We start from the raw sequence: 26,356 nt of genomic DNA, 5'->3' as shown, positions 1-26,356 counted from the left end.
TCGAGCGGAGCTGTGTTGGTACTCCATCAGTGTGCTTAGGGCTGAGTGTGGTTTGAGCGCTGGGTGTCTCCAAGCATGGAGAGTGCCAACCTCACCTCCAGACCCGATCCCAGGACATGCAGTGCACAGAGCAGAGCGGTGCTCCTCCATGTGCTGATGAAGACGAAGCCCCTGACTTTCCTCCCACCAGGTGCCAGTGTCACCCGACCTAACAGCAGCCACATGGCCAAGCTGGGTTGAGGGGAGGCAGTGGGCCAGTCCCAGCTGTATGGCAGCAGCCAGGTGCCAGCCTGCATTGCTGGCAGCCTGGCATGGAGGTGGCACGGTCTCCCCGAGGGCTCACCCATGGGGCTGCAGGGAGGTGTGTGCGCAGCATTTCACAGGGCTGATGGGGATGCTGGAGCTGCAGCTGGTTGCGTGGTGGAATGCAGCCCTATGGGTGCTGTCAGCACAAAGGGGAGGTGGTGCCAGGAGGCTTTGCAGAAGAGGGGATGTGGGGCATCACCCGTGCGTCCTTGTTGACCTCCAGCTTTGTCACCGCCGTGCTGGCTGGTGGCAGCATGGCCGTCCTGGTGCAGTGAGCGGTGGGAGGGGGACCCCCAGTGCCCATCCCTCAGAGGGACAGCGGCAGCGTCTGTCCCTGCGCCCATGCTTTCAGGAGGGGATGTCACCCGAGGGGCTGCGTGGGGCAGAGCCAGCAGCGGGCAGTGGTGGCTGCGTCTATTTTTGTCCCTCTCTGCCCTGGTGGGGTTGCTGACTGCAGCACGGCAGTGAGCACAGCGAGTGGCTCCGGGGCCTTTTTTGCAACTTCCTCCGCCCGCGCTGCTGCCGCATTAAAAAAGCAGGGTCCTAAAAATGAGGAACCACGGAGCCGGGCAGGGCAGGGAGGAGCACGGAGCAGCTGTGACCGGCCAGCCCTGGTGCCCGGAGACCCCCTAAGCCCCCCCATCGTCCCCTACCCAGGTAATGCGTGTCCCCTTCCGCCTGGCCCTGGCGGCTGTGGGGTCGGCTGGGTGCCGTCATTGCCACTCTGCACCCAGAACAAGGCTGGAGCGAAGCCGTGGGGTGGGAGCAGGGAGCGCCGGGGTGCATCCCAGTGGGGGCTGAGCGGCGCTGTGCCCCCCACATCGCCCGCAGTGCTGCCATGGGGCCAGGCTGGGGTGTGTAGGGGGGTTCCTTGCCTGCTGCCCCCCACGTCTGCCCCACACCGCCATGTCTGAAAAATCAGAACCAGGAAGGAAGGCTCGGCGGGCACCCGCAGCAAGAAGCGGAGCTGCTTTCACTTCTTCCTTCTCCATTTCCTTTTCTCAGCCCTCGTGCTTGTCAGTGGAGCAGCTTTGGGGCTGGGGAGCTGCTCACTTCCCTCACTGCCTGGGGCCGGGGCTGCCTGCATGCCAGGCTCTGCGCTGAGGTGGAGGGGTGCAGCAGTGCAGCGATGCTCCCTCTGCTCCTCCACTTTTCTGCTGCAAGCAGAGGAGGAGATGCTGTGCTTGCTGCATGCACTGCTGGCAGTGTGGGTGCTGCTTTGCTGCAGAGGGCAGCGTGATCCTTCCATGGGCTGCATCTGAAAGCTGCCCTATGGCACATTTTATTTTTAATCCCCGCTTCTTAAGCTGCTTCACTTTGCCATCCAGGCACTCCTGAGCCCAAAGGTGCACTGGGGCAGCAATGGCACTGGGAGCAGGGTGCTCCTGGCTGCGTGTGTCCCCTGTGTGTTGTGGAGCAGCACTGGGGTGGCACGGCCGAGCACACAGCAGTTGCTGAGCAGACGATGCCGGCTCCTTTATCAGCTGTTGTTTGCGGCCCACTGAGGGGCCAAAGGGCAGCGCTGGGGCTGCGCACAGTGCCGCAGGGTCGGTGTCACCGGGGCAGCTCCGGCCGCAGTGATTCCTGAGTGCTGCCGGGGTGAGGGAGGGGCAGGTTGCTGAAATAACACCCCTGGAGGAGAAGTGAGGAAGGGCCAGAAATAACCGTGTAGCTGCAGCGTGCTGGAGGTGCTCGAGAGGGAGAGAAATCCCCCTGCTCTGGCCCTGCTGCTTTTGGGGCTGGGAGCCAAGGCACGCTGCCCCTGCTTGGGCGTTGGGGTGCAGTGCTGTTGTTGTGGGGCTCTGCTTGTCCCTCGAGGAGAACCCTGGGGTGGTTCTGCAGGGTTTGCTGCCCAGGTTATGTCTCCTGTGGTGCATCTCTGCTGTGCACCTGGCAGGGCAGTGTGTTCCCCCCAGCCCTCCCCATATTTCCTCCCAGCCATCTCTCCATCCCTCCTGCTCTTTGTACCCCCCACCGCCCCTTTCCATCCCCAGCTCTGCTCTCCGCTTGGTGAGCGATGGGCGCTGCCCCGAGCAGTGCCTGCACACACCCTGCTGTCCTACAGCTGGGCACACCGGCGCCATGCATGGGGACGCATCCTCACTGTGCCCGTGGGATCCCCTCTGTGCAGGGCTGGGCTGGGACAGTGGAACGGTGCCGGCAAGCACCAGGCACGCTTCTTCCTGGATGCCAACACCGTTCGCCTTCCCTAGAATAACAGGAATCCCAGACACGGTCCAACTGAGGCAGGATGCGTCCCCAGGATGGGAGGTGTCCCTGGGGTGGGTGCTGGGCAGTGCCAGTCCCACAGTGCTGCCCTTGTCCCCGTCCCACCCCACTGTCTCCCTCCTACTCTGGGCTCCCACTGGGGCTGATTCAGAATGAAAGCAGAAGCTGCCGGCTGCCCTGTGGGGGTGAAGCCAAGCAGAACCCAATGGGTTATTTTAAACCTGACCTAATTTCCCACCCTTCTCCTTATTGCTTGCCTGGGGCAGAGCCCCACTCTGACCACCTTCCCCATTCTCTACAGATGCAGGGCTTTCACAGGTGGACAAGGAGAACTTTTTACTCCCACTGCCCCCACTGCCTACAAAGGGGCAGCTGGGGGAGTCCTGCAGCCCAGCAGGGTGGAGGAGCGGTGCCATGGGGTGAGCAGTGCTGTGGGGTGAGCAGTGCTATGGGATGCGTGATGCTGTGGGATGGCAGTGCCATGCCATGGATGGCAGCCTCCTACCTGCCGTGCCAGCTGCATTTTCTGAGAGGTGCCCTGGGAGCCCCAGAGTGCCCTGAGCGAGGCAGCACAGTGTTTTCTGGTGCCAGAGGTGCTGGCCACTTGTTGGTCACCTTCCTGCTGCTGCCCTCCCTGTGCTGTCACTCCACTCCTAGCCAAGGATGCAGCTTGCTGGGGTCTGGGTCCATGTGAAGCTGTTTGCTTGGAATAGGGCAGATGATTCCAAAGATTCCCCTTGAAATCCTATCTGTCCATCCCCTGGTGCTAACACATCCCAGAAAACACCATTGTCTGGGGCCAGTGCTTTTCCCCCTCCAGCTCTGGCTGTTTGGATGGTTTACCCGAAGTCCTGGCTGCCCTGTGAGGCCTTCCTTCTTGCCTTGCGTTCAGCATTTGGGGCTTTGGTGTCCCTCGTGTGCATGAGCTGTGATGTGTCCCGTCTGCCTCATGTTGCTTACTGCAAACCATCCGTGGCCCCTCTGGCTCCCACCAGCCTCTGTGGGACTGCTGCTCATCCCATGTCCTCCCGCTCCGAAGCTCCATCTGATGCCTGTCCCAGGCTCCTCTTCTCCCATCCCCCTTCGGATGGGCCACCATGTCTAATTAATTACCTTCCTCTTGCCGTTCAATAGCTGGCTCTTGATCCATGTAATCGTATTTCTGTCCAGGCTGGCTTGATTTAATTTCCCCCTTAGGATATTGTGTGGCACTGCGTATCAGATGCCTCTCCGAAGCCCTGGTGTGTTGTCCCCGCCGTGCCCCCTTTGTCTGCAATTACGCATCGTATTTAAACAGCAGAGCCCTCCAGATCTGACTGGCTGTAAACCAGAGCCTGGATGCCCGGCTGTGCTCCATGTGTTGTGAGAGGGGATGTGGACTCTGCACAGCCCAGTCCCGCACAGCAGCTCCGTGCCCCATCTCAGCCCCATGTGGCAACCTGGCACCATGGTTTGCAGCGCTTCGCACCCCAGACAGGGCGTCCCACAGCTGTCCCCTCACCCCACGACTGTCCCCTTGTCCCAGCAGCCCTGTCTCCTTCTCTCCCCGGGCCGCCATCCCCTTTGTACAGGGGAACAAGGGCTGTGCTGTGTCTCCCCACACCCCGCTCGCGTGCCGGCCCTGCACAAAGCCGCGTTGTTTTCCCGTGCTGCTGGCTGCAGTGCCTGGCACCACGCTGCCTTCTCTGCCCAGCCCTCCTTCACTTTCTTGTTCTGATTTGGGCTGCTCCTGGTATCTGGCTTGTTGCTCTTGCTTTGTGCTGTGTTTCAGTGTTGGTGGCTCAGAGCGAGCTCCTGCAGATGCCCATCTGAGCTTTTGGGCGCAGAGACTCGTCGTGCTCTATCTCCTCCAGGTTGTCCACATGTTCCCTGTCCCCTCCTCCCTCTCTGTGCCCGGGGAGCTGCAGGCAGAGCTGTCTGTCATTGGGGTCTGACTCACCTGCATTCAGGCGGTGCTCAGTGCCCGGATGGCGGCGTGCAGACTGGAGGCTCTGTTGCCCCAACGTAGTGAAGTCGAATGCAGGGCCGCTCCTGCAGCTCAGGCAGAGCACACAAGGCATGCCTGCTCCCTCGCTGCGCCTCAATTTCCCTACTGTCGTTCCTGATGCACAGCATTTCTCCCTCCCTCCTTGCAGGGTCACCTCTGTGCCTGGCCTGCATCCCACCGCCCCGCTGCACCATGGCGTCCCGCATTGGGCTGCGGATGGAGCTGATGAAGCAGCAAGCACAGCAGGAGGCCGAGCGGGAGCGCGCTCAGCAGCAGCTGATGATGAACTACATGCAGCAGCAGCGCATGCCGGTGGCCTCCACCCCCGCCATCAACACCCCCATCCACTATCAGTCCCCACCGCCCGTGCCTGGAGAAGTCCTCAAGGTACGGTGCCGGGGGGGTGGGATGCGGGACCCCCCGGCGGTGCGGGGATGCTGACAGGTTGTGCCTACGCAGGTGCAGTCCTATCTGGAGAACCCCACCACCTACCACCTGCAGAAGTCACGGGACAAGAAGGTTCAGGCATATCTCTCTGAGACCTATGGGAACAAGTTTGCTGCCCACGTCAGCCCTGCCAGCCATTCGCCAAAGCCACCCCCGGCTGCGTCCCCCAGCGTCCGGCCCGGCCACGTCATGTCCTCCTCGGCGGGCAACAGCGCGCCCAACAGCCCCATGGCCATGCTCAACATTGGCTCCAACCCTGAGCGGGAGGTGAGGAGGGGCTGCTGGGGGCACAGCTGCCTCAGAGGAGCCCACTGACAACCTGATGCCTTTCCCTTTCAGTTTGATGAGGTCATCGATGACATCATGCGTCTGGACGATGTTCTGGGCTATATGAACCCCGAGGTCCACATGCCCAACACGGTGAGTCCAGGGAGGTGGCTGTCCTCCAGCCCTGATCCTGTAGCAGTGCTGGAGCTCATGACTGCTCTCATCCCAGCAGGAAATCACCCACACAGAGCAGCCCACATCCCTCGGCACTGCTGCTGCATTTGCTATCGTGCCAGTGGGCAGCAGGCACCAGAGCAGGCTCACCCCCAGAGGAGAGATGGGAGCAGTGGGATGGCCCCATTGACATGGTGCTGGGAAGGGTGGCCGGGAAATCTCCCTTCTGCAGCTGCCAGAGCCAGTTCTTCATCTTCTGTTCCTCTTTAATGACAGTTTGCAGCCCTTATAAAATACTAGAGAGTCAGGAGGGCTCTGCAGCTCGCTGTGTCTCAGCCTTAGTCAGGTCTGTCCAGCGGTGGTGCTGTGATGTGGGGCTCATCCTGCTGGGCCCTCCTCAGCTGTGATTCGTCTGACCCATTTGTGATGCTGGCTGTGGGAGGGCACCAGCTGTGCCCTTTGAAGTCCTGTTTTTCTTTGCTGCTCTGATAATAACTATTTTAAGTGCCGAGGAAGGCAATTAGAGCTGCCTTGTCTGCGCACTTGCGTCCCAGAGGCCGAGGAGCTCAGCTTGAACCCTGATCCCACAGCTGGGTCTGTCTCCTGGCTCTGGATGGAACTTACCTGCCTGTCCCTTTGGTTTTCAGCTGCCGATGTCCAGCAGTCACATGAATGTCTATAGTGGGGACCCCCAGGTGACTGCCTCTCTCGTTGGTGTCACCAGCAGCTCCTGCCCTGCCGAGCTCACCCAGAAGAGAGAGCTGACAGGTACGTCCCCAGACCTGGGTATGTCCCCATGCCCGGGTATGTCCCCAGCCCCAGGTTTAGTCCCTGGCCCCAGAGCACCGTGGGGAGTGCGGTGGCAGCAAGGACTGGGACTGGCCAGGGCTACCCTGTCCATGGGGGCACAGAGCATGGTTCTGGGAGATGCTTAAGGGGCAAGGTGCAGCCTCATCCCCTCCGGGTGACACTGTGGGCCTCCATTCCAGATGCTGAGAGCCGAGCCCTGGCAAAGGAGCGTCAGAAGAAAGACAATCACAACCTGAGTGAGTTGGGTGCTGGCTGCGCATGGGTGGCATGGTGTTACCTCTCTGACCTCGGCACTCTTCTCCCTCCTTCCTCCTCTCTCCAAGCTGGGTCCCCTTCCCATCTCTCATCTCACTCTTAGGGAGATACCCCCATAGCCACTTCCTTCCCAGCTATGCAAAGCACTCATGGCGCAGAGGGCACCCTACTCTTGTTCCCATTAGCATGGGGGGAAGGTTGGGTGGGTGCTGGACTGGGGTGGGAGCCGGACTGGAGGGCGTCAAGGTGCTCCCACCTCCTCACTGCTCTCCTCTCTTCTCGCCCTGCAGTCGAGAGGCGGCGAAGGTTTAACATCAACGACCGCATCAAGGAGCTGGGGATGCTGATCCCCAAGGCCAATGACCTGTATGTATCCCTGGTTTCTGTGGGGCTGGGATAGCAGCGGGCACTGTGGGCTTGCTCCTCGCCCTGTGGCAGGAGGTGCTATTTTGGGGAGCAAACAGTTGCAGGTGCCAAGCTCTTCTTCCATCCTGCACCACAGGGACGTGCGCTGGAACAAAGGGACGATCCTGAAAGCTTCTGTGGACTACATCAAGAGGATGCAGAAGGACCTGCAGAGATCGCGGGACCTGGAGAACCACTCTCGGCGGCTGGAGATGACAAACAAGCAGCTGCTACTCCGTATCCAGGTGAGTTTCCTTCTGCTCTTCCCTCCTGCTTTCTCCAGCCTCTGAAACATTTCAGTCAGCATGCCAGGCTCTCTCTTCTCTTAGGCTGACAGGTCACCAGGTGGCTGGTGTGGGCATTGTCCTGCTCTGCAGGATTGTTCCAGACTTTTCTGTAGGCTCCTTCCCAAAGAGCTCCACGGTCCCTCTGTCCTCTTTTGCCTTCAGTTTCTGTGCCTTCCTCCTTCCCTGCTGCCTCCATGGATGCCCACCTACCATGTCCCCCGCGTGCTGTGTCCCTAAGCACCACATCCCCATATCCTCTGTCCCCGTATGCCGTGTCCCACCGAAGTCCTCTGTTGCAGGAGCTGGAGATGCAGGCACGCGTGCATGGGCTGCCCACCTCCTCGCCCTCAGGTGTCAACGTGGCCGAGCTGGCTCAGCAGGTGGTCAAGCAAGAGGCCGGTGCAGATGAGGGGATGCTGCCCCTCCCGGACCCTGAGTCACAGCCGGTGCTGCCTCCACCACCGCAGTCTCCTTACCACCAACTGGACTTTACCCACAGCCTGAGCTTTGACGACGGCTCCCAGGGCTTCCCGGACAGCCTGGAACCCGGCCACAGCGCTTCCTTCCCTTCCCTATCCAAGAAGGAGCTGGACTTGATGCTGCTGCAGGACACCATGCTGCCCCTGGCCTCCGACCCCCTGTTCTCAGCCGTATCCCCCGAGGCCTCCAAGGCCAGCAGTCGCCGGAGCAGCTTCAGCATGGAAGACGCAGACATGCTGTGACAAGGAGCTGCGCCCACGCTGGGGGCAAGGACTGGGCGTTCAAGTTTGGTTAGTGAAGTCACAGGGCACTCTTCCTCCTGGGGGAGGAGCCCGTCCTGCTGGGCACTTGAATCTACATAGGAGTACATTTTCTCTATGCAACGGGGTCTTGCTTCAAGGCTCGCCGGGTACCACCATGTCTTTTGCAAGCTTTTTTGTTGCCCAGAGCTGGAGCCGACCTTCTCAGCTTGCCGTGGCGTTGGCCTGGCTGCAGCTTTTCCAGCCAGGCAGCATGATCTCGGGCTGCTTCGCCTCCCAACGTGTCCCTGCTGTGCTCCCTGTGTGGGCTCCATGTCCTGGGTGTGATGCTCACAGCTCTCTGCTTCACTGCCCCCTCCCAGTATTCCCCTGCAGTGCCATTGATGGCTTTGTCACAGTGTCACCTCCCTGCTTGGGCTCCTCCTGACAGTGCCTCTCCAGGGCAGTAGGGAGAAGCAGTGCTCCAGTAGAGTAGGCAAATTCCCAGGACATGGGAGGGGATGTCCTATGGAATTTTGTTGCTTCAGTGTCCTGGAGGTCCAGCAGCACTGTGTCCATCAGCCACCGCACAGAAGTGCCTCTGCCCTGAAACACCACACTGTGCTCTCAGCTGGGGAGCAGCATGTGGTTTTGATGCTGATTCTTTGGGTGCATGCTGAGAGCTGACGTCCTGCCTGCATCAGCATGGCAGCCGTGCCAGGGGTGGCCTGTGCCCATTGCTAAACCTGAGCATCACTGCTTGTCCCACTGTTGGCAGCGTGCTCTCAACCTCACCCATGGGGCTGTGGGATGTGGATCGTTGCTTCCCTGGCAGCGGGGGGGGGAACTAGGGGCGCGAGGGGGAAAAGTGAAAAATACTGCACTGATCTGTGAAGCCCAGAGGGGAGCACCAGGGAAGGCTGCAAGGAGCCCTCCGCAGTGCCCCATCACAGCGCAGCACTGTGGGGCTGGGGGAGGTTGGGTGTTGGAGAGCAGGAGCCTGTGTGGGGGTGGGGGTCAGCGTGTGCCCTGTTCCACCATGAGGATGGGGAACAGTGGGGTGAGGTGGGGAAGGGATGCGTGAGGCAGCCCCCGAGGAATGCAGGAGAGGTGCCTGTGTGGTGTGGAGGGTGGGGGGAAGTGTGGAGGGTGGGGGGAGAGGAGGGAAGGGGCAGAGGGGAGATGGCAGCAGGGCTGGCAGGGGCCAGTGGAGTTGGGGCTGTTTCAACCCGTGTGTTCACTGGAGGCCTTTGGGCATCATTGCCATTAGTGCCTGCAAAGACAGAACTCCAGGATGGGACAGCATTCCTCCAGGGTGAGACAGTGTCCTCCAGGGTGAGACAGTGTCCTCCAGGATGGAACAGTGGTCCTCCAGGATGGGACAGTGGTCCTCCAGGATGACATGATGTCCTCCAGGATGAGACAGTGTCCTTCAGGACAGGACAGTGTTCCTCCAGGATGGTTGTGCCAGGCCCTCCTGCTGCTGGGGCGCATCTCCCAGTGCGTGAGCAAGCAGCTGTGGATTATTGTTATTTTTTAAATCTTTTCAGAGGTTTTGTTTGTTTGTTTGTTTTATTTTTTAATGCACTGTGCTCTGATTAAAAAAAAATTTACTACTGTTTTATAAAGAAATGTATAAAAGAATGAACTGGAATGGAAGAAGAATCATTAAAATATATTTATTTACAACAAGCATCGTGGTGTAGGCTGTTCCTCCTGGGGGCACTCAGAGCTGTGTTCCTGCAGTCGTGTTGGGGCTACATCTCCATTTCTCCTAGGGTTGGATTTTGGGGTGCTGCATGCTGGGTGCTGGACCTCCAATTAGCATTCTGCTGGTTAATTAGACCCTTGGGCAAGGCGGGTATGTGCGGTGGTGGATGGGGGTTGGGTGGGGGGACCCTGTGGGTGAGATGTGCTGTCCCCTCTGCTCCCACTACTGCTGGGTTAAGCACACACACACACAGGGAAAGAGAAATGTAAAGAAATTCTGCCTTAAAATAGACTTCCCAGGGTGGAAAATCACAGGGGCTGATCTTGGAAACTTCATTAAAGGGAAAAGGGGAAAAGTGAGAGAGGAGTTGGAGGGGGGGAAGAGGAGGGTTCAGAGACTTGGAAGAAAAAACCCACCCTGATTTATCTGGGGAGCGTGAGCACTAAATAGAGAACAACGCCTGAAGTGTGAATGATTTCCTATATTAACACAGAGAAAAACTGATAGCCTTTTCATGTCAGGAGAATAGCGGGGGGGGGGGGGGGGGGTGACATTGTTCCATCTCTGGGTTTGCTCACTCTTTATCAGGTGGAGATCAAAATTTATTCCCAGGATGAGGCCCGCGGCCCGGCTGAGGCCCTAGAGATTTTTAAGGGCCTAATTAAGAAAACAGGATGAAAATGGCGAAATAAGAGGGCAATTTACTTCTTGCAGAATAGGGAGATCAAATCAACTTATGAGCAATTAATGTGCACAAGGAGAGAATAAAGGGATGCCGGGATATGGTAGAGGGCCTCATTTTAATGACATGCTCTGGTGTTGGCATAGAGGATTACTCTGAAGGTCAGATGTAGATTGAAACGACCTTGCAGATTCTTAACCCTCCTTCCAATTAACAGAACCAACTCAGAAATGCAAAAGACCCCAGCTTGGAGCACTGTCATCCCTTTATGTTCAGAAGGGAGAAAAAAAAACATACATAAAGGAGAGAGAGGACGAAAAGGGGTTTCCTTCGCTTAAACAACAGCTGCTGGAGACGGAGCTCGGGCGGGCGGGAGAGAAGGGCTCTTAATTACAGCATGTGAGCCACCCACCAAACAGAGCAGTGTCAGCACTGCTGGTGGGTGCAGGGCAGGAGGGAGAGGGGCTGCAGGGCTGTGATGAGCTGCGACTGGGCTCTGCTATGGGGCTGGGGTGGGTGGGAGGATGGATGGATGGATGGATGGATGGATGGATGGATGGATGGATGGATGGATGGATGGACAGGCATGTGGATAGATGGGTGGCCGGACAGGTAGATGAATGGATCGATGAATGGACAGACAGGTGGATGGACGGATGGATGGATGGACAGACAGATGAGTAGATGGGTGGCTGGATGGGTGGGTGGATGGATAGATGGACAGACAGGTGGATAGATGGGTGGGTGGATGAGTAGGTGCATGGTTGGACAGACAGATGAATGTACAGACAGATGAATGGATGGAGGGATGGATGGATGGGTGGGTGGGTGGATGGACAGATAGATGGACAGACAGAAAGATGCATGGTAGACGCATGGATGGATAGGTAAGTGGGTGGATGGATGGGGGGATGGGTGGACAGCAATGGTGCTGGGCTGCAGCCTCACAGGTGCTCCTCATTCAGGTCATTGTCAAAAAATCTTCAGCACACACTGGGATCTCTGAGGATGTCCTCAGTTCCATACTGCCCTGCACCAACCGAGCTGCAAGTGTCCCATTGAAGTGGGACCAGACGGGCCTTAAAGGTCCCTTCCAACCCACACCGCTCTATGAGCCCTTAGTGGTTCCACTTCGCACTCTGTGGCACATTTTTCCATTACCCCATGCAGCATGCAGTTGTTTTTTGGGTGGATCCTAAGCAGTGCTGGGAGCGGCTGCACCCTCCGGATGAGGGACTGCAACTCGTCCTTCGGGGGCAGCCACATCCCTGACTTCCCTCACCCGGGGAGGTCGGGCTGTGTCCGCGCTAGCCGAGCGCACCCGCGGGATCGCGCAGGGCTGGGACGGGGTTGCGGTGGGGGGACACGGCGCCGAGTGTTGGGCAGGAGCAGCGAGGCTGCACAGGGCCCGAGCAGCCACCAGAGAGAGCCAGACTGTTGCTGGAGAAAGCCGCTCCGTGCCGAGCCCGGCCGTGCCGCCGGGTCCCTGCTCCGGCCGGTCAGCTGCCCCTGGTCCGTGGGGCTCAGACGGGTCTCCTGTGCTACTGAGAGAGGGAAAGCAGATATCTCTTGTGGGGCTGCTGCTGCTTTCGGCTCGAGATTTGGGGCCGAGGAACTGCATCCGAGTTGCTGGGACTTGCTGGCCCTAATGCTCAGCCCCGTTGTGCTGTCTGCAAGCAGGGTCATCTCCTGCTTGAGCTCAGCCCGAGCATCCCGTGCCTGGTGTGCTGCCCTCCTGGGATGGGTTTTGGTGAGCCTACGAGGGAGAGCAGCTCTCTTCTGGTGCCCTTAGTGCTGCCAACAAACCAGCTCACCCAGCTCTTCCAGTCTCTTAAAACTGCAAATCCAACTTTCTGAGAGCTCTGAAACCCCTTCCTTTGGGCTGAGCTACAAAACAGCGCAGCAGATTTGTGGGCTCCAGGATGGGATAAAGCCCTCTGCCATGCAGGGCTGGGGGGTGGGATGTGGTCGTGTGCCCTGCTGTGCTGGGCCTGGTTTGGGATCTGCCAAACTGCAGTGCTGGTCAAACTGCATTTATCTGAGGATGGGTTTCCTTCTAAGGAGTTCCCTGACTCCCTCGGTGCCATCCTTCACATGCAGACAGACAGACTTATGCTGTTGGCATTCCAGACAATTTTCTGCAAGAAGATCCCTTGGAAGGAGTGAAAAACCTTAATGAAACAGAAGATGGGCTTTATCCTGACACCTGCCCAGCATCCCAGGAGCACACTGCTCAGCAAGCAGGGCAGCCCTACCCCATGAAGGGAGCAGAGGAGCAGTGTGGAGCCGACAGGAGAATCTTATCTGGGGGCTTCCCCTGCCCCACCCCACACCTTGGATGGGTGTGGGGCTCTGCAGCATTGCTGGCCCATGACCAGCCAGGCCTGCAGTCTGGAAGCCATCCCCTGTCTTGCTGCCGGGCTGTTGCTGAGTTTTCCTTCCCCCCCATTTCCCCTCATTTCCTTTCTGGCTCTCGCTGAGCTCCTGTGGTTTCAGTTCTGCTCCTTCCCCACCTGAAGCCCCAACACTGCGCCGGTGACGTCAGCAGGGGTTGTTGTGGCAACGGTTGGGATGAGGTCAGAGGGAGGGATGGCTTTTTCAGGTGGGGAGCAGGCAGTGCTTGGCTTCAAGGCGCCTTGGCTTTGAGAACCCATTGCAGCTCTTTGCAAGCAAATCCTAGCGTGCAATAAAGAGGGAGAGACTGGAAAACCTGTGATGTCTGTCCAGACATCACTTCCAATGAGAAAGGGGTCCCTGACTCTGAAGGGTAACTCCCTGGGTGCCTTTGGCTGCTGTTTTTATGCCAGCAGTTTGTTAAAGCTATGGGGGTGGTTTAATCTCTGTTGGGACGTCTGGTGCCGCGGCAGGAGTGGCCGTGTGCCCTGAGCCAAGGGGCAGAGAATGGGGCAGAAGGATGGGGAAAGCTGGGAGGGGCTGTGCTGGGAAAAAGACATGGGAAGAGGAAAAGGCAGTGCGGGCAGAATGCAGCTCCCTCCTGGAGGAGGACACTGAGTGTCTGTGCCTTGGTTTCTCTGCAGCCTGGATGACGATGCCAAAGAGACACAGCGGTGCTCACTGCAATGCAGGGCAGCTGGTGGGGGGGCAAATTCCCTGGGTCTGAGCCCTGCAGAGCCAAAGTGCAGCTCCTGGCTGTGCTCCTTGGCCCCAGTGAGGGGCAGAGCAGCAGAAGTTGTGCCGTTGGCCTCAGCTGGAGCTGAGCAGCCCTCCCTGCCCATGGTCCTGCCAGGGCTGGCACCTCTGTCCCACGGTCCCAGGAGGGCTGGGAGCAGCAGCCAGCTGTATGTTCCATGCCTGGTGCTGAACACACACAGCATGGACCAGTTCAGGAGCACGTGGGCGTGCTGGGATCCCAGGATCCAGGCTGAGATTGACAGCACTCAATTTGTCCCAATGTTTAGAACCCCATTGGAAGGAAACCTGGTCTGGTTTGCTCAGGGACCTCAGGGAGGTGGGATTCCTCATCCCAAGCCCCCGTTTTGGGCTCATGTATCTCTCAGGCCACAGTGCAGCTCTTCTGCCTCTTCCCCTGCGCTCCTGAGCTGCTTTAATCAGCTCATAGTTTTCATTTCATGCCTTTCTCGCTCTCCTTTTTGAGGGGGCAGTGAAATTTATACAATATTTAAGCAGCATAGTGGAGTCCTGGAAGATATTATTAATGTAAAAGGGACAGGCTGGAAATGCACTTGAACCTGGTTACAATTAGAGGGTGATTTTTCTAAAGGTCAATGAATTCAGATAATATCCACAGGGGGGAAAAGAAATTTAATACCTTTTTAGTGAATTAATTAATTATAATATTATATCGGCTTGGGGTTCTTTTCCAGAGTGATTAAGGGAACGATCTGTCTTCGGAGAGGCTGGGGGGTGTCAGTGAGCTGAAGACTGACAGAGGGGCAGGGAGAGGGGGAGAGTTTAATGTGAGGATAATGGAGCCTTTTCTTCCCTTTAAAAACTTGCTGTATTTCCAAGGCCGCGTGATCCCTCCTGCTGGCCCAGACCCTTCTTTGCTGTCTCTCTGTTGGAGGGATTATTTTGTATTTTTGTCTTTCCAGAGCTGTTTTGGGTGCTTGGATGATGTGCATTGAGAGGGGCAGTCAGACTTGCTGCTGTCCCAGCGCTGTCACTGGGAGGCACTGGGAGGCACTGGGAGTTGCGGTGCTGCTCCTGGTAGCAGTGGGTTATCTGCAGCCCGAGCTGAAGCTGAAATTTACACTCTCAGCTAATCCAGCCAGCCCCAGAAATTAATTACAGCCTTGTACATTAAAAATTAACATAACCTTTCTGGATATATGTTCTTACAGCACAGGAGTGGGCCGGAGTCCCTCAGCCGCCTGCATTAGGAGCTGCTTTTCTTCTAATTGTTCTCCCCCCTCGCCCCACTTTTTAAAGATGTGGACTTTTGAAGCCGTTAATCACAGTAAAGTTTCAGAGGTTTTAATTGTGTTCTGTCCCAGCTGCAGGGAAGGGCTGGGAGGGAAGGGGTGCACAGTGTGCACTCAGATGGGCACAGGCAGGTACCAAAATCCAGCAGGATTTGGGCATTACCCACAGCTCAGCCCTGGGGAGATGGGTTGGAAGAAGCACCGCTGCCTAATTGCTCTGCCATCTCTAGCATCCCCTGTGCAGACGTGGTTCCAGCAGAGGGTGGTGATGAGAAAAGTCAAGATTGCTCGAACCAACATTTCATGGGCACCAACAAGATGTGTGCTGTGGGCTGGGGGGTTTCCTCAGGGGGATTTGGTCTCTTCTGCCACAGCAACACGTCCCTGTGCTCCTGTCCACTATGTGTGTGGGGCTCTGTGTTCCACCCCACCTCCCTGCTCCAAAGCCCTCACATGGAGTGACACCTCCCAGGAAACCCAACCAACCCAAGTGCCATATGGATCCTGCCCAGTTCCCTCCTTCTCCACTGCCTCCAATGGGACAAAGCCCTTCCAGGCCGCAGTCACGTCTTCTCTTTCCCCCCCTCTCCTTCCCATCTCTTCTCCTTCACCCCCCCTTCCATCACACCAGCCCTTCCTTTCCTCCTTCCCCCCTCAACCCCACCACCTCCCTCAGCCCGCCCCCGTCGAGAGCCGCCTTGCTCCCATTGTGCTATCTTTGGGTCCTAAATTAAAATTTATGACATCTTGAAATGAGCAGTGAGGGTAATTTTGCTTCTGAGCGAAGATGCTAATGAGTCCCCTTAATGGCGTGAATAAGGAGTTGACGGGTCGTGTGTCACTTTGCGCAGACCGTGCTGGTGGTGTAATGGCCGCAGTAAGTGTCTGTAATTATACCCTGTCTCACTGTATTTTGGCAGCCGTTGTGGGAGAGCAGGCGGCTCTGCATGTACAAGGCAGGGGGGGAGAGAAGGGAAAAATCCCAGCCCCTCCTGTGCTTCCTGGGCTCGGCCCCCGCCTGGGGGCTTCGATGGAGCTCTCCTGCCTCTTCTTCTCCCCTTTGGAACAAGGTCACGAAACCCATGAGTCCCAACCCCCGAATATCTCAGTCCCCATGTATCCCCATCTGCATTCATCTCCACTCCCACACGTTCACATCCCCACATGTCCACGTCCTTGCACATCTCCATCCTTGTGTGTCCCCATCCTCACGCATCTCCATCCTTGTGTTTCCCCACCCCAGCGTGTCCCCATCCTTGCACATCCCTGTCCACACACATCCACATCCTTGTTTGTCCCTGCACATCCTCATCCCCACTCATCCCAATCCCTGTGTCCCCCAATCCATTGTGTCCCCATTCCTGCATACCCCCATTCCCACACCATCAGGGCTGCAGCACCGCGTGGGGATGGCACTGACCTGTTGGACCCGAGCGTGGGACAGCCCTGCATGGCACCATGGCTGACACACGGTCTGTCCCCATCAGCCCTCAAAACAATGTCCTGGCTCTGCCCAGGGGTTGGGCTTTGCTTCCAAAAGCACAAACGTTCTGAAAGCTTTTGTCTGACAAAGCAGCCCATTCCATGGGTCACCTCACCTCAAGGCTCCTTGCAGCCACAGAGCTCCATGTCCACAGTGCAGCTCACCTCTCCTTGGCATCCCCAAGAAAAGGGGTGTGGGCTGCTGGTGGATCCATCAGGCACACTTCCCCTGGGCTGTGCTCTTGTTCGGGTGCTTTTTGAGATACACAGGTGCTGCTGCAATGCCTTGATTCACAACCAGGCCATGCATTGCCACTGTGTGTGAAAGCAGTGGGTGAAACCCAAATGGCAGCAGCAGGCTCCTCAGCCAGGCTCAATGCAGCAGCACTGGGCAGCACGCAGCCCCATGGTTTGTTGCTTGGGGGTAATGGCACGTGGGAGCAAGTGCTGCAGCAAGGATGGGGTGACGGCACAGCTGAGCTCATGAGCCTTTGGCACAGCGTGGGTTGCAGAGTAGAGTGAGGCTGGCTCTTCTTCTTGCATTTTGGGACTTGTGAGCCTTTGAGCTGCTGCAGAAGGATGATTTATGCACTGCTGAGCACGTTCTTGGTGGATTTTTTTTCTGTAGGTGGGATTATTGTATGTGTCCTCCTGAAATCCTGAGAGCCCTGTGTGTATTTCTGCCTCTCCTCCCCCTGCTTTGTCCCAAGGTGAGGAATTCTGTGCAATCTCAGCCCTGGCCCAGGCCTGTGGAACCCTTCAATGGGGCTGCTGCAGGTGTTGGGAATGGGAGTTATTTGCCCCAAGTCTCCATTCTGCTCTGCCACCACCTTCAGATCTTTGTTGGAACCCCATAGCAATGACAGGAGGCTCTGCAGCTCTGCTGAGACACATGTCTGGCTCTGGGCATGGGCACATTGCTGTCATCTTCAGAGAGGAGGACGGCTGAGGATAAAAGTGCTGAGTGCCCAAAACACCGCAGCTGCAGGGCTGTGTGCTTCACAAGGAGCTGGGAGGTGCTGGGGAGCTGTGCAGGGCTGTCCCCAGCTGCTGGGTGATGCTGGCAGAGGGCTGCCTGCCCCATAGAGCAGAGGTGTTGGGGGAAAGGGGGGTGCTCCAGCACAGCCGAGTGCTACCACGTCATCAGAGCATTGATAGGAGCAGGGATCTGAGTGGCAGCGTGGAAGGACAACATCAATAAAGTGCAGAGAGCTGCGAGCAGTGAGGGGAGGGCTGGCAGCAGGCTGCTGTCTCACACCACCGAGATCATGGCCATTGAAATATTGAAGTACTTGCATATAAACTGTGCTTTCAAGTATTTTTGACAAGGGTACTAATTAAATCTTAATTGACATTGCACTAATTAGCTTCTTAATTACATGGAACCACGTAATTAGCAGCACACTCTGTGCTAATTGTTAATTAGGAAAACCAGGCTTCCCCTTATGCCCACCCCCCCTCGCAGTCCCTCCCCTCTTTTTGTGACTTTTAACTAAAGAGCCTCTGGTGGGATGATGAGGAGGAGGTGGCTGTGCTCTCAGTACACTGGTATTGGAAAAGGGATGCATGGCTCCAGGTGGAGCTTGAGCAGAGATGGGGACACACATCCACGTGCACACCTTGGATTGAAGTGTTGTAGGCATGGAGTTCTTGTTAGGGATTGTTAATGGTGAGTATGGGTGGTGTGGCATCATCCCTCCACTTGGGGACAACTGCATGCTGGTGTTCTCCTGCACTTTGGTCTCAGCAATGCAGCATCACTGGGTCAACCTGCTACGGCCTCAGGGAGGTGGTGATGAGCCCCCATGCCAAAATACTGCCCTAACTTTTGCTGCCTCCTCAGGTACCTGCACGTAGCATCTTGCCTGGGTCCCATCAGACTGCTGGTGCTGCTTTGTGACCCACAGCAATATGGTTAATGTTTCCCAAGGAAAAAACTTTTCTCTTTTGGCAAATCCATCTGCTTGCTCCCTTTATTTGCTTGGATTTTCTCACTTCCCCTCCTCGCTCCACCTCTCTCTTCCAGTAGCAGAATTTGGGAGCCCATTACTGGGGGGCTTTGACATCCCTTCCAACCCAACCATTTCATGGTTCTATGGTCTTTAGGATCCCATACAGCCCAACTCTTCTATGGCTCTATGACATTTAAGGTCCCTTCCTACCCAACCATGCTGTGATTCTGTGATCTCCCAGCCCCAGAAGCTGCTCTGCTAGCAGCTTTGCCTACCTGCACCCATCCTTAAGGTAAGAGTGATGCCAAAACCCACAAGGCTGCAATTTTGCATGTCTTTTTTTCTCTCTCTCTCATTTTTTCTAATTGTTTCATTTTTATTTTTTTTTTTAATAGCTCAGTTTTCTAGGAAATACAAAAAACATCTTAACACCTGCTGTCCAGGTCATCTTTCATGAGAGCCTGGAGGAGCGCAGTGCAGCTGGGAGAGCTCAGCCCCCGTTTATGGGGAGAGTGGAAGGAACAAAAAATATCTGTGTTTGCACCGGGGCGAAAAGAGAGGAAAGGGGAAAGAAAAGAAAATGAAGAGGTGAGAAAATTGTTCACATTTGACAAATCTTTCTAATTAGGGGCCAATTATGTCCTCAGATTCCTAATTGGGATTCCGGCAGGTTTTCAGGCTTGTAGGGTAATTACAGCTCATAATTCTATTAAGATGGAAATTTGGGAGAAATACCTTATCATAACATTTAGATTTTGCCATCTGTGTTGATGGGTTGAAGGAGGGTGCTTGGCACTCCGTGTTCAGGGGTTGATCCTCTGCTGCTGCCAGGCAGCATTGCAGGGAACCGAGGGCCTCAGCATCGTCCCGGTGCCATGGGGGATCTCTGGGGTTGCACTGGGACAGGTGGGATGAGAGCCATCCCTGTCCCACCCACTGCCACCAGCTCAAACAACCCTTTGTACTCATTGTAGTCTAGAGGAGAAAAGAATTGAGTAGTCTTACAGCAGCCCCTGTTTCCATTGGCACCAATTCCATGTGGGTGTGGGTTTGCAGCTCAGATTCCCCCCCCACAAAGGGCAGGCATGCAGTTGGAGTGCAGTGCGATGGGTTTGGGATCTGGCAACCAAAATTTGCAGGAAGGAAGAGAACAGGAGCTGGGCTGGAGGGAGAGCACTGTGCCCAAGTGCTTTGCCTAACCTCAGCTGAAAGGTTTTGTGCTGATTGCGTTGGCTACCAGAAAGCAGGGTGAGTTACCCAGCCTGTTCTCCTCCCAAAGGATGAAGGAATTTTAATATTTCTTATTCTTTCTTTAAATAAAAAAAAAAACCAAAAAAAAGCACTGGTTATTTTTGTTTGAACAACTGCAATATTTCCTTTGCCCCCATTCCCCCTGCCTGCTGTTCAGCCTGGCTCAGCCACCAGCAGTCATCAGTGTGCTGAGATCTCCATCTCTGCAGGCAGTTTGGGGTTGGGGTGCAGGGTGTTCCACTGGGGCTGAGCCAGGCATGGTGCTCCTGCAGAGGTCAGTGCCCCACAGACCCTGTGCACAGCCCCAAATCCCAAAGAAACCCAGAAGATCCTACTTGGACCAAGCTTCCCAATGGGAAATCCCTTGTCTCCTGACTGGGAGCATTTTGTGGCTGTAGCTGTGGCTGAGCAGCGTCCCCTGCTCTGTAGGTGCTGGCTGGGGGTGCTGGGCAGCATCCCCACAAGGATGGCTGCAATTCGGGGCTCTTGGCATTGCTTTCCTCTTGGCAGCTGAAAGCAGCTGCTGGTAATTATTTTAATCTGCGTTACTGGGTGGGAATGCAGCTTCTTCTGGATCTGCAAATTCATAATAACACTGAAAAGAGGGGGAAAAAGAGAGAGAGAGAGAAAGAAAAGAAGAAAACCCTCCTCTCTGTAAGAGCCTTGCTCGCTTTGATCTTTTGTGTGAGGCCTCTTATCTGGACGAGAGAAGGTTTACATGCTGGCAGATAGGGGAATAATACTCAGCGGAGATAAGCTGCAGCCCCGGTTCTCCTTTGTGTGGCAAATTTGATAGTACTGGGAAAATGTTTACTGGGAGACCTGGGGAGAGAATCAGTCCCAGCGCAGCTGAGAAAAATAATTGCTGCATGTTATAATTAAAGGGTTTGGGCTCTGCTCGCTGCCCTGGGCTGCAGGAAGGCATTGCGGTGTGGGGTCCTGGTGCAGCGCATGGGGGGAACAGTGGGCACACGCAGCTGCCATCGCTTATGGGGACACAGAGGAAATCCTTCAGGATGGCTCGAGGGGTGTTGAGCACAGGAAGCAGCAGCGGGGAGGAAACCCGACGGATTTCTGCATCCTGCACTCTTACAGGTGCCACAGAGCTCCCTGCGGCTCCATCGGCATCTCTGGGTTCCCCCAGGGCTCTGCAAGGACGTGGGCTTGTGGGAATGGGGCTGCAGGGGACCTCGGGGGTCACAGAGGGTCACCCCCCCCCACCCTGTGTAATCGGTTTCCTATTAATCTGGCGTTTTATTATTATTATTATTGTTATTATTATTAAACATCTCTCTTCTCCCAAATCATCTCAGAGCTGCGGCGAGGTCCCCGGTAATAGCTCCATAAATTTCAGCCATAAAAAGTAATGGAGGGAGACAAATGAGATAATTAGGAATAAATCTTGGCGAGGTCTCTATTCATCAACATCCCCCAGAACCGGCCAATATTCCAAATCATTAGCAAAGCCCGTAATTAACAAAGAGCCAAGGCTTCCAACGTTAATAAAGCTCTCTCAACTCTATATTATCAGGTAGCGGCTGACGAATCGGCCCCGTTAATATTACGGCCTTTGTTCAGGATCTACTCTCTCTCTCTCTCTTTTTCTTTTTCTTTTTTTTTTTTAAGCTAAGAACTGCATGCCATTTTTTTTTTTTAATTCTTCTGCTAAATTTTAATTAGATTTTGCGTATGCATCTGTAGAGGGCAAGTGAGGGGACAAAGGGACAGGGCTTTTCTTTTCTATTTTCTCACTGCTTGTCCCAAAAGGCCGGGGTCAGGGATGCTCGCAGCCAACACAGAGCAGCGTTTACCCCACAGCTGTCCCTGGGGGTCTGTGCAGGGATGCACCCTGCTGGGCAGCTCAGGCTGCTCAGAACTTGAAGTAGGAAATAATCAAAGGGCCATTTATGTGCTGTGGTCACAACAGCTTCCCATAGGCAGCCAAGAAATATTGCCTGAGATGTAAATGTTTGCCTCCTGCTTGCTTCCTTCCTCCCTGAGGTGAGCATTGGCTCTCTGTTAGGAGGCTGTAGGGCTGCAGGAGAGCAGAGCTGGGCTGGCAGATGGATGCAGGACCAGGGTGTGCAGTGTGGTCACCAGGCACAGTCTGGGGCACTGCTGCACCCCTGTGTGCTGTGGCTCTCCATATGTCAGCACGCAGAGCAGGGTGGGTGGGAGGGCAGGAGGGTTTTTATTCTGCTCTCCTTTCTGCCATTAAGGGCTGTACCCATGCAACCAGCTTGCTCTGCCCTCCCCAAAACGGGGATGGTGGTGGCTGAGGCTGCGCTGTGTTGCTCACACTGCAGGCGCGGAAAGCACGGTGTAAATGCAAATCCTCCCAAGTGCAGTGACTGCAGAGCTGTTTGCTCCTCCTGTGTGAGAGATACGGATGGAGGATGCTGAGACCTGGTGCAGTCCTTCATCCCAGCCAGGGGAGCAGAGCCTCTTGTCTTGGGAACAGCCCTGGGATCCATCTGGTTTGGCAAAGCAGCCCATGAGCCAATCTGCACCTCCAGGAGCCTTCCTGAGACTGAAGCTTTCCAAGAAGAGCAAGGGCAACAGGCACTGTAGAAACTGAGCTGCAGAAAGCCCCAGCACAGCCACCAACAAACAGTTTATCCATATGCTGTAGAGAAACCCCAGGGCGTGGAGGAGAGAAAAACCCAGCCAGGAAGGGAAAATCTGCTTGATGCAGAAAGAAAGCTCTGGGTCTTTGGACAGACGTCTCTAAAGAAGGAACAGGAGGATGCAGCCCCAAAGTCGCAGAAGACTTCAGCACAGCACAAGGGAAGGTGGAGCTGGCTGCGTGGGCTTCCCCTGTCCTCGCCTCCCATCACCAGCCTGAGTTACACCAGCTGCTTTCTGTGCTTTATGGGGGAAGCAGAGCACATGTGTATCTCATCCTTTCACTGCACAGCTGGTCCTACTGACCTTACAATAGGGAACCCTGGTGCAGGAAGCCCTGCCTTGCTGAGGGCCCTTGGCACCCCAGCCCACATACAGCCCCATCACAGCCAAGATCTGCTGCTGGCACATTTCTGCATCCACCTCCATCACTGCTGCAACACCCCATGGCTGGCAGGGCCAAGAGCTCTGCAGCAAACCCCCCCACAGCAGCCCCAGAGCCCCTCGGGGGTGTCATTGCCACGGGGTAGGCAGAGCTGAGCAGCCCTGGCACTGTCAAGGCAGCTTCCAACATCTCTCTTAGTGTGTCTTCCTTTTCCTCCTCTGCTTCCATTTTCTTCCTTTTCCTCCCTCTCCTTTCCTTTTTCCTCCCTCTCCTTTCCTTTTTCCTTTCCTTTTTCCTCCCTCTCCTTTCCTCTCTCCTTTCCTTTCCCTCTCTTCTTTTCCTCCCTTCCTTCCCCCCAGAGGAATCATCAAAGAGCTTTCAGATCAGAATCTGCTTCAAGCAAAATTCTGTACCGTCTTTGCTGGCCGGATGGATGTGACTAAGAGACGCGGTTGCTGAGCGCTTCTGCAACAAAACCCACCTCCATCCACTCTCCCGGAGCCGCGGGCTCGGGGCCGGGATGCCCTGCGGTAGGGGGCAGCCGCACGCCGGTAACCTCAGCTCGGAACTGCGCGGAGCCGGATGGAGCAGGCGGGAGCAGCCGAAGCGCTTCACACCTCGGGCGGCCTGGTGCGTCCGGTCGGTGTGGAGAGGGCCGGGTTTGTGCTGTCAGCATCTATGGAGCTAAGGATAACCCGTGCTATGGGGCTGCGGCCGGGGCGATGCAGCCGGGTGCTCGCGGCATCTGGGAGCCATCTCGGAGCTGGGGTGCAGACAGGGCCGCGGCGGGGGCCGAGCTCAAAGAGAGGAGGTGCGGAGACAGCTGGGATGTGCTCTATTGCAAAGAGAGAAAAGGCGGCTTGGAGGTGTGAGGTCAGCCGGTAATCAGCAGCACAGCCCGTGGTGCTGCCAAAATCTTGAGTAAAACAGCCAAGGCAAACACAGGTGAGCTGCTTACCTGCCTTTGAAGCAGGCAGAGGATACCAGCAGTGCTGGGCGTGCAGGCACGCTTTGAAACTCAGAGCCTAGAACACAAAATCCTTTGTTACCCATAGCCAGGAACAGGCTTAGGTGCTAACGAGCTTGGAAATGAACGGGGTTGGTGCAGAAATAGGAGCCATCAGCCCCACCTCCCTTCAAATAATTAACACCAAATGGCAGCGCAGGGGGTGGCTCCCAAATTGCTGGCGATTGCATGGGAAGGAGAACGAAGGGGGTATTTTGTAGCATGGAGAGCCACCCAGAGCCTAAGGGAGCAGAGCCTCCTGCTGCTGGGATGAAGCCTGGAACTGCGGGGTGGTGGGGGGAGGAGTGCTGGGGGTGCACAAAGCTTGGGTGTGAGCAGATGGATGCACAGCGTGTGTCTGTATGCATCTCTATGTGTCTGCGTCGATGCAAGCAGGCAACCATCCATATGGATCAGCGTGTATGAAGGGTGTTATTTATGTGTGTATATGTATGCACACAGATGCTGTGGCACACGGGGGGGTCCCTCTCACACGTACACATGGATGGAGGCAACGGGAGGCTCGGGTCGCCCCCAAGTGCCACCCCACGTTTGGGAACGGCCGTATGAGGAGCCCATACGAGGCTGAGCACATAAATAGGAGTGAATTAATGCTCGGGAAGGGGCGGCTGCTGGCCCTGTCCCACACGTGTGTGAAACACGTGCCAACTTTCCCTGCTTGGGAGGGACGGGCGCTTTGGTCTTAAAACAAAAACGGTGCCACTTCTTTCACCCTATAACTCACCGTGGCCGCTCGGTGCGTTTCTGAGTGGGGTTAAAGGTAGGGCCGAATTTTCCTCTGCAAATATTCCTCTTAATGGCTTTCAAATGTTGGCACCCCCGGCGGGTGCTGCCTGTCTGTGTGTGTGCGTTGGCTGCCGGCGCTGTCTCACGGCACCGCGGCTCCCAGATATTTCAGCTCTCTCCATCCCCTCTCCGGTTTCAGCCGCGTTTGTAAAGAAAACAACTCCCACAGCCTGCAGCAGGAAATCACTATTTGGCTTTATGAGGCACCTCTTCCTGACGAGCTGCACGCAGTGGTCTCTGCTCGCTCTGCAGGGCGGGTATCCCCCCAGTACCGGGCAGCGGGATGGACTGGTGGCACTGGGATGGCCCTCGTGCAATGGCTGCAGTGTTTGTGGATGGGGGAATGAGGGCTGCTGGCAGTGGTGGTGGCAGCTGAGATGAAGGAAGGGAGGCAGACGCAAAGCGGTGCCTATGGGCTGACAGCACTCTGTGTGCATTAAGGTGCTGAGTGTGTAAGGAATGTCAGTGAAACGGAAATAAACTCGCTCTGACTTTTATCGGCACATTTCCCAGCTCAGGCCCATGGCAGAGGATGTGACCAGCCCAGGTAATGTGAGGTGTAATAACGCCAGGCCCCCCCCGTGGCCCCACACACCTAACCTGCCCCATGCCTTGTGGTGCTGAGACCCTTGTGTCCATCGGGCTGTCCCATGGATGGGCTTCTTGGAACCACAGCTCAGTTGGAGCCCTTACAGCCCCATGAGACCCTCCCTGCTGTGGGCTGGGTGCCCCCACCTCCCCCCCAGCTCAGGCTGCCCAGAGATCCCATCCAAGGCCTTGAGCACCTCCGGGCATGGGGCACCTACAGTTCTGGGCAACAGTGCCAGCACTGCCCCTGGGTAAAGCATTTCCCCCTCTCATCTGATCTAAATCTTCCCTCTTTCGGTTTAAAACAGGGCTTCTGCCGTGGTGCTCTGCTTTGGGCAGGAGCTGAAGGGATTGCACTGAACACACGGTCCCTGGGCATGTGTGTCCATGTGTCATACGTGTATGACCTCTGGGAGCCATAGGTCCAGCAGGGACACACTTCCTGGCTTTATTCCTTTCTGTATCTTCGAGATCTCAGTGTTTTGGGGCCCTGCGCTGCCCACCCCCACCTCCCCCATTGGGTTCCAGCAGCCTGTAAGGGCGAGGGGCTGCTCCTCTGCAGCACCCAGGAGAGGGTTAACACCAACCGCTCTGCGTTTTCTTTCTCCAACTTGGTAGCAAGGCAGAACGTGGAGATATACCGTCTCCGCTTGGGTCCCAGCCCCGGGGCCGGCTGGAGGAGCGGTGCTTTCAGGCAAATTGCCGCTTGGCAGCAAAACCCGGCAGCTTTGGCCAACACTGCGCTGCTCCAGCGATCAGTCGGCTTCTGCACCCCGTCCCCGGAGACATCGCACGGCTCTGGGTAATCACAGCTCTGATCCCACAGCCGGCAGCACCCTGTGAGATGATGTGAGGACGCAGCACCGCGTCCCCCAGCACAGTGCACAGCACGGGGTCTCCAGGCAGTGGCAGCAGACGCGGGCTTTGGCTGCCCGATGAACGCTTGCCAGCTCTTTGCACGCGTGCAGGACGTCGGCAGCCAGCAGCTTTCCCCTCGTCGGTCGCTCACGTTTATCGCAGATCGGAGATCAAAGAGATCGGCCCCACCCGGCTCCTGCCCAGCTCCAGGGCTCTCAGAGAGCCGAGAAAACGCAACGCTGCCGAGGCTGCGGCCCCAGGCCGTGTTTTGGGGAAGGGTGAAAGCGAGGAGCCGAGCTGGTGGACCTGAGCAGCTAATTCCTTCCAGCTGCTGTCAGGCTGGCAGGTTCTCAAAGGAAGTTTAATAGACTGCAGTCATCTCCCCTTGGTCCGTCCCCCCTCACATGGCAGAACTGGGATTACATGAGCTGCATGGCTTGCAGAGACCGAGCTCTAATATTATATATTTTTTTGGCTTTTGGCTCTGAAAGTGTTTTCATGTGTATGTGTGTCAGTGTGTGCACGCACGCACGCACATGTGGGATGCCGTTCTCTCAATGCTGGCCAAACCTGCCCCGACAATGCATCAAATGGGGATCTCACAGGGCTGGGATGGGGAGTGGGAGCAGTGGGGAGGAGGAAGGAGCCGACTCCATGGGCCCCCTGGCTGGAGCACACCCTGCGAGCAGGGAGGAAATGGGATGAAGAAAGTATTTGGAG

At 56.3% G+C, this 26,356-nt stretch overlaps 1 protein-coding gene across 2 annotated transcripts; it reads left to right on the top strand.

Moving 5' to 3' along the window:
* TFEB (transcription factor EB) lies at nucleotides 1–9,579 on the top strand. Of its 2 annotated transcripts, XM_010724397.3 has the most exons (9): nucleotides 1–963; nucleotides 4,671–4,909; nucleotides 4,982–5,236; nucleotides 5,309–5,389; nucleotides 6,058–6,178; nucleotides 6,400–6,456; nucleotides 6,766–6,841; nucleotides 6,978–7,125; nucleotides 7,467–9,579. In XM_010724397.3, the coding sequence occupies exons 2-9, from the start codon at nucleotides 4,715–4,717 to the stop codon at nucleotides 7,887–7,889; spliced, it is 1,356 nt and encodes a 451-aa protein (XP_010722699.1). In that variant the 5' UTR covers nucleotides 1–963; nucleotides 4,671–4,714; the 3' UTR covers nucleotides 7,890–9,579. The 2 variants fall into 2 exon arrangements, with proteins under 2 accessions (XP_010722699.1, XP_019478864.1); XM_019623319.1 differs by lacking the exon at nucleotides 1–963 and having other exon boundaries at nucleotides 4,666–4,909.
* The last annotated feature ends 16,777 nt before the right edge of the window (nucleotides 9,580–26,356 follow it).

The sequence above is a fragment of the Meleagris gallopavo genome, chromosome 28 (assembly GCF_000146605.3).
Source record: "Meleagris gallopavo isolate NT-WF06-2002-E0010 breed Aviagen turkey brand Nicholas breeding stock chromosome 28, Turkey_5.1, whole genome shotgun sequence".
Taxonomy (NCBI): domain Eukaryota; kingdom Metazoa; phylum Chordata; class Aves; order Galliformes; family Phasianidae; genus Meleagris; species Meleagris gallopavo.
This window is presented reverse-complemented; position numbering and strand designations above follow the sequence as displayed.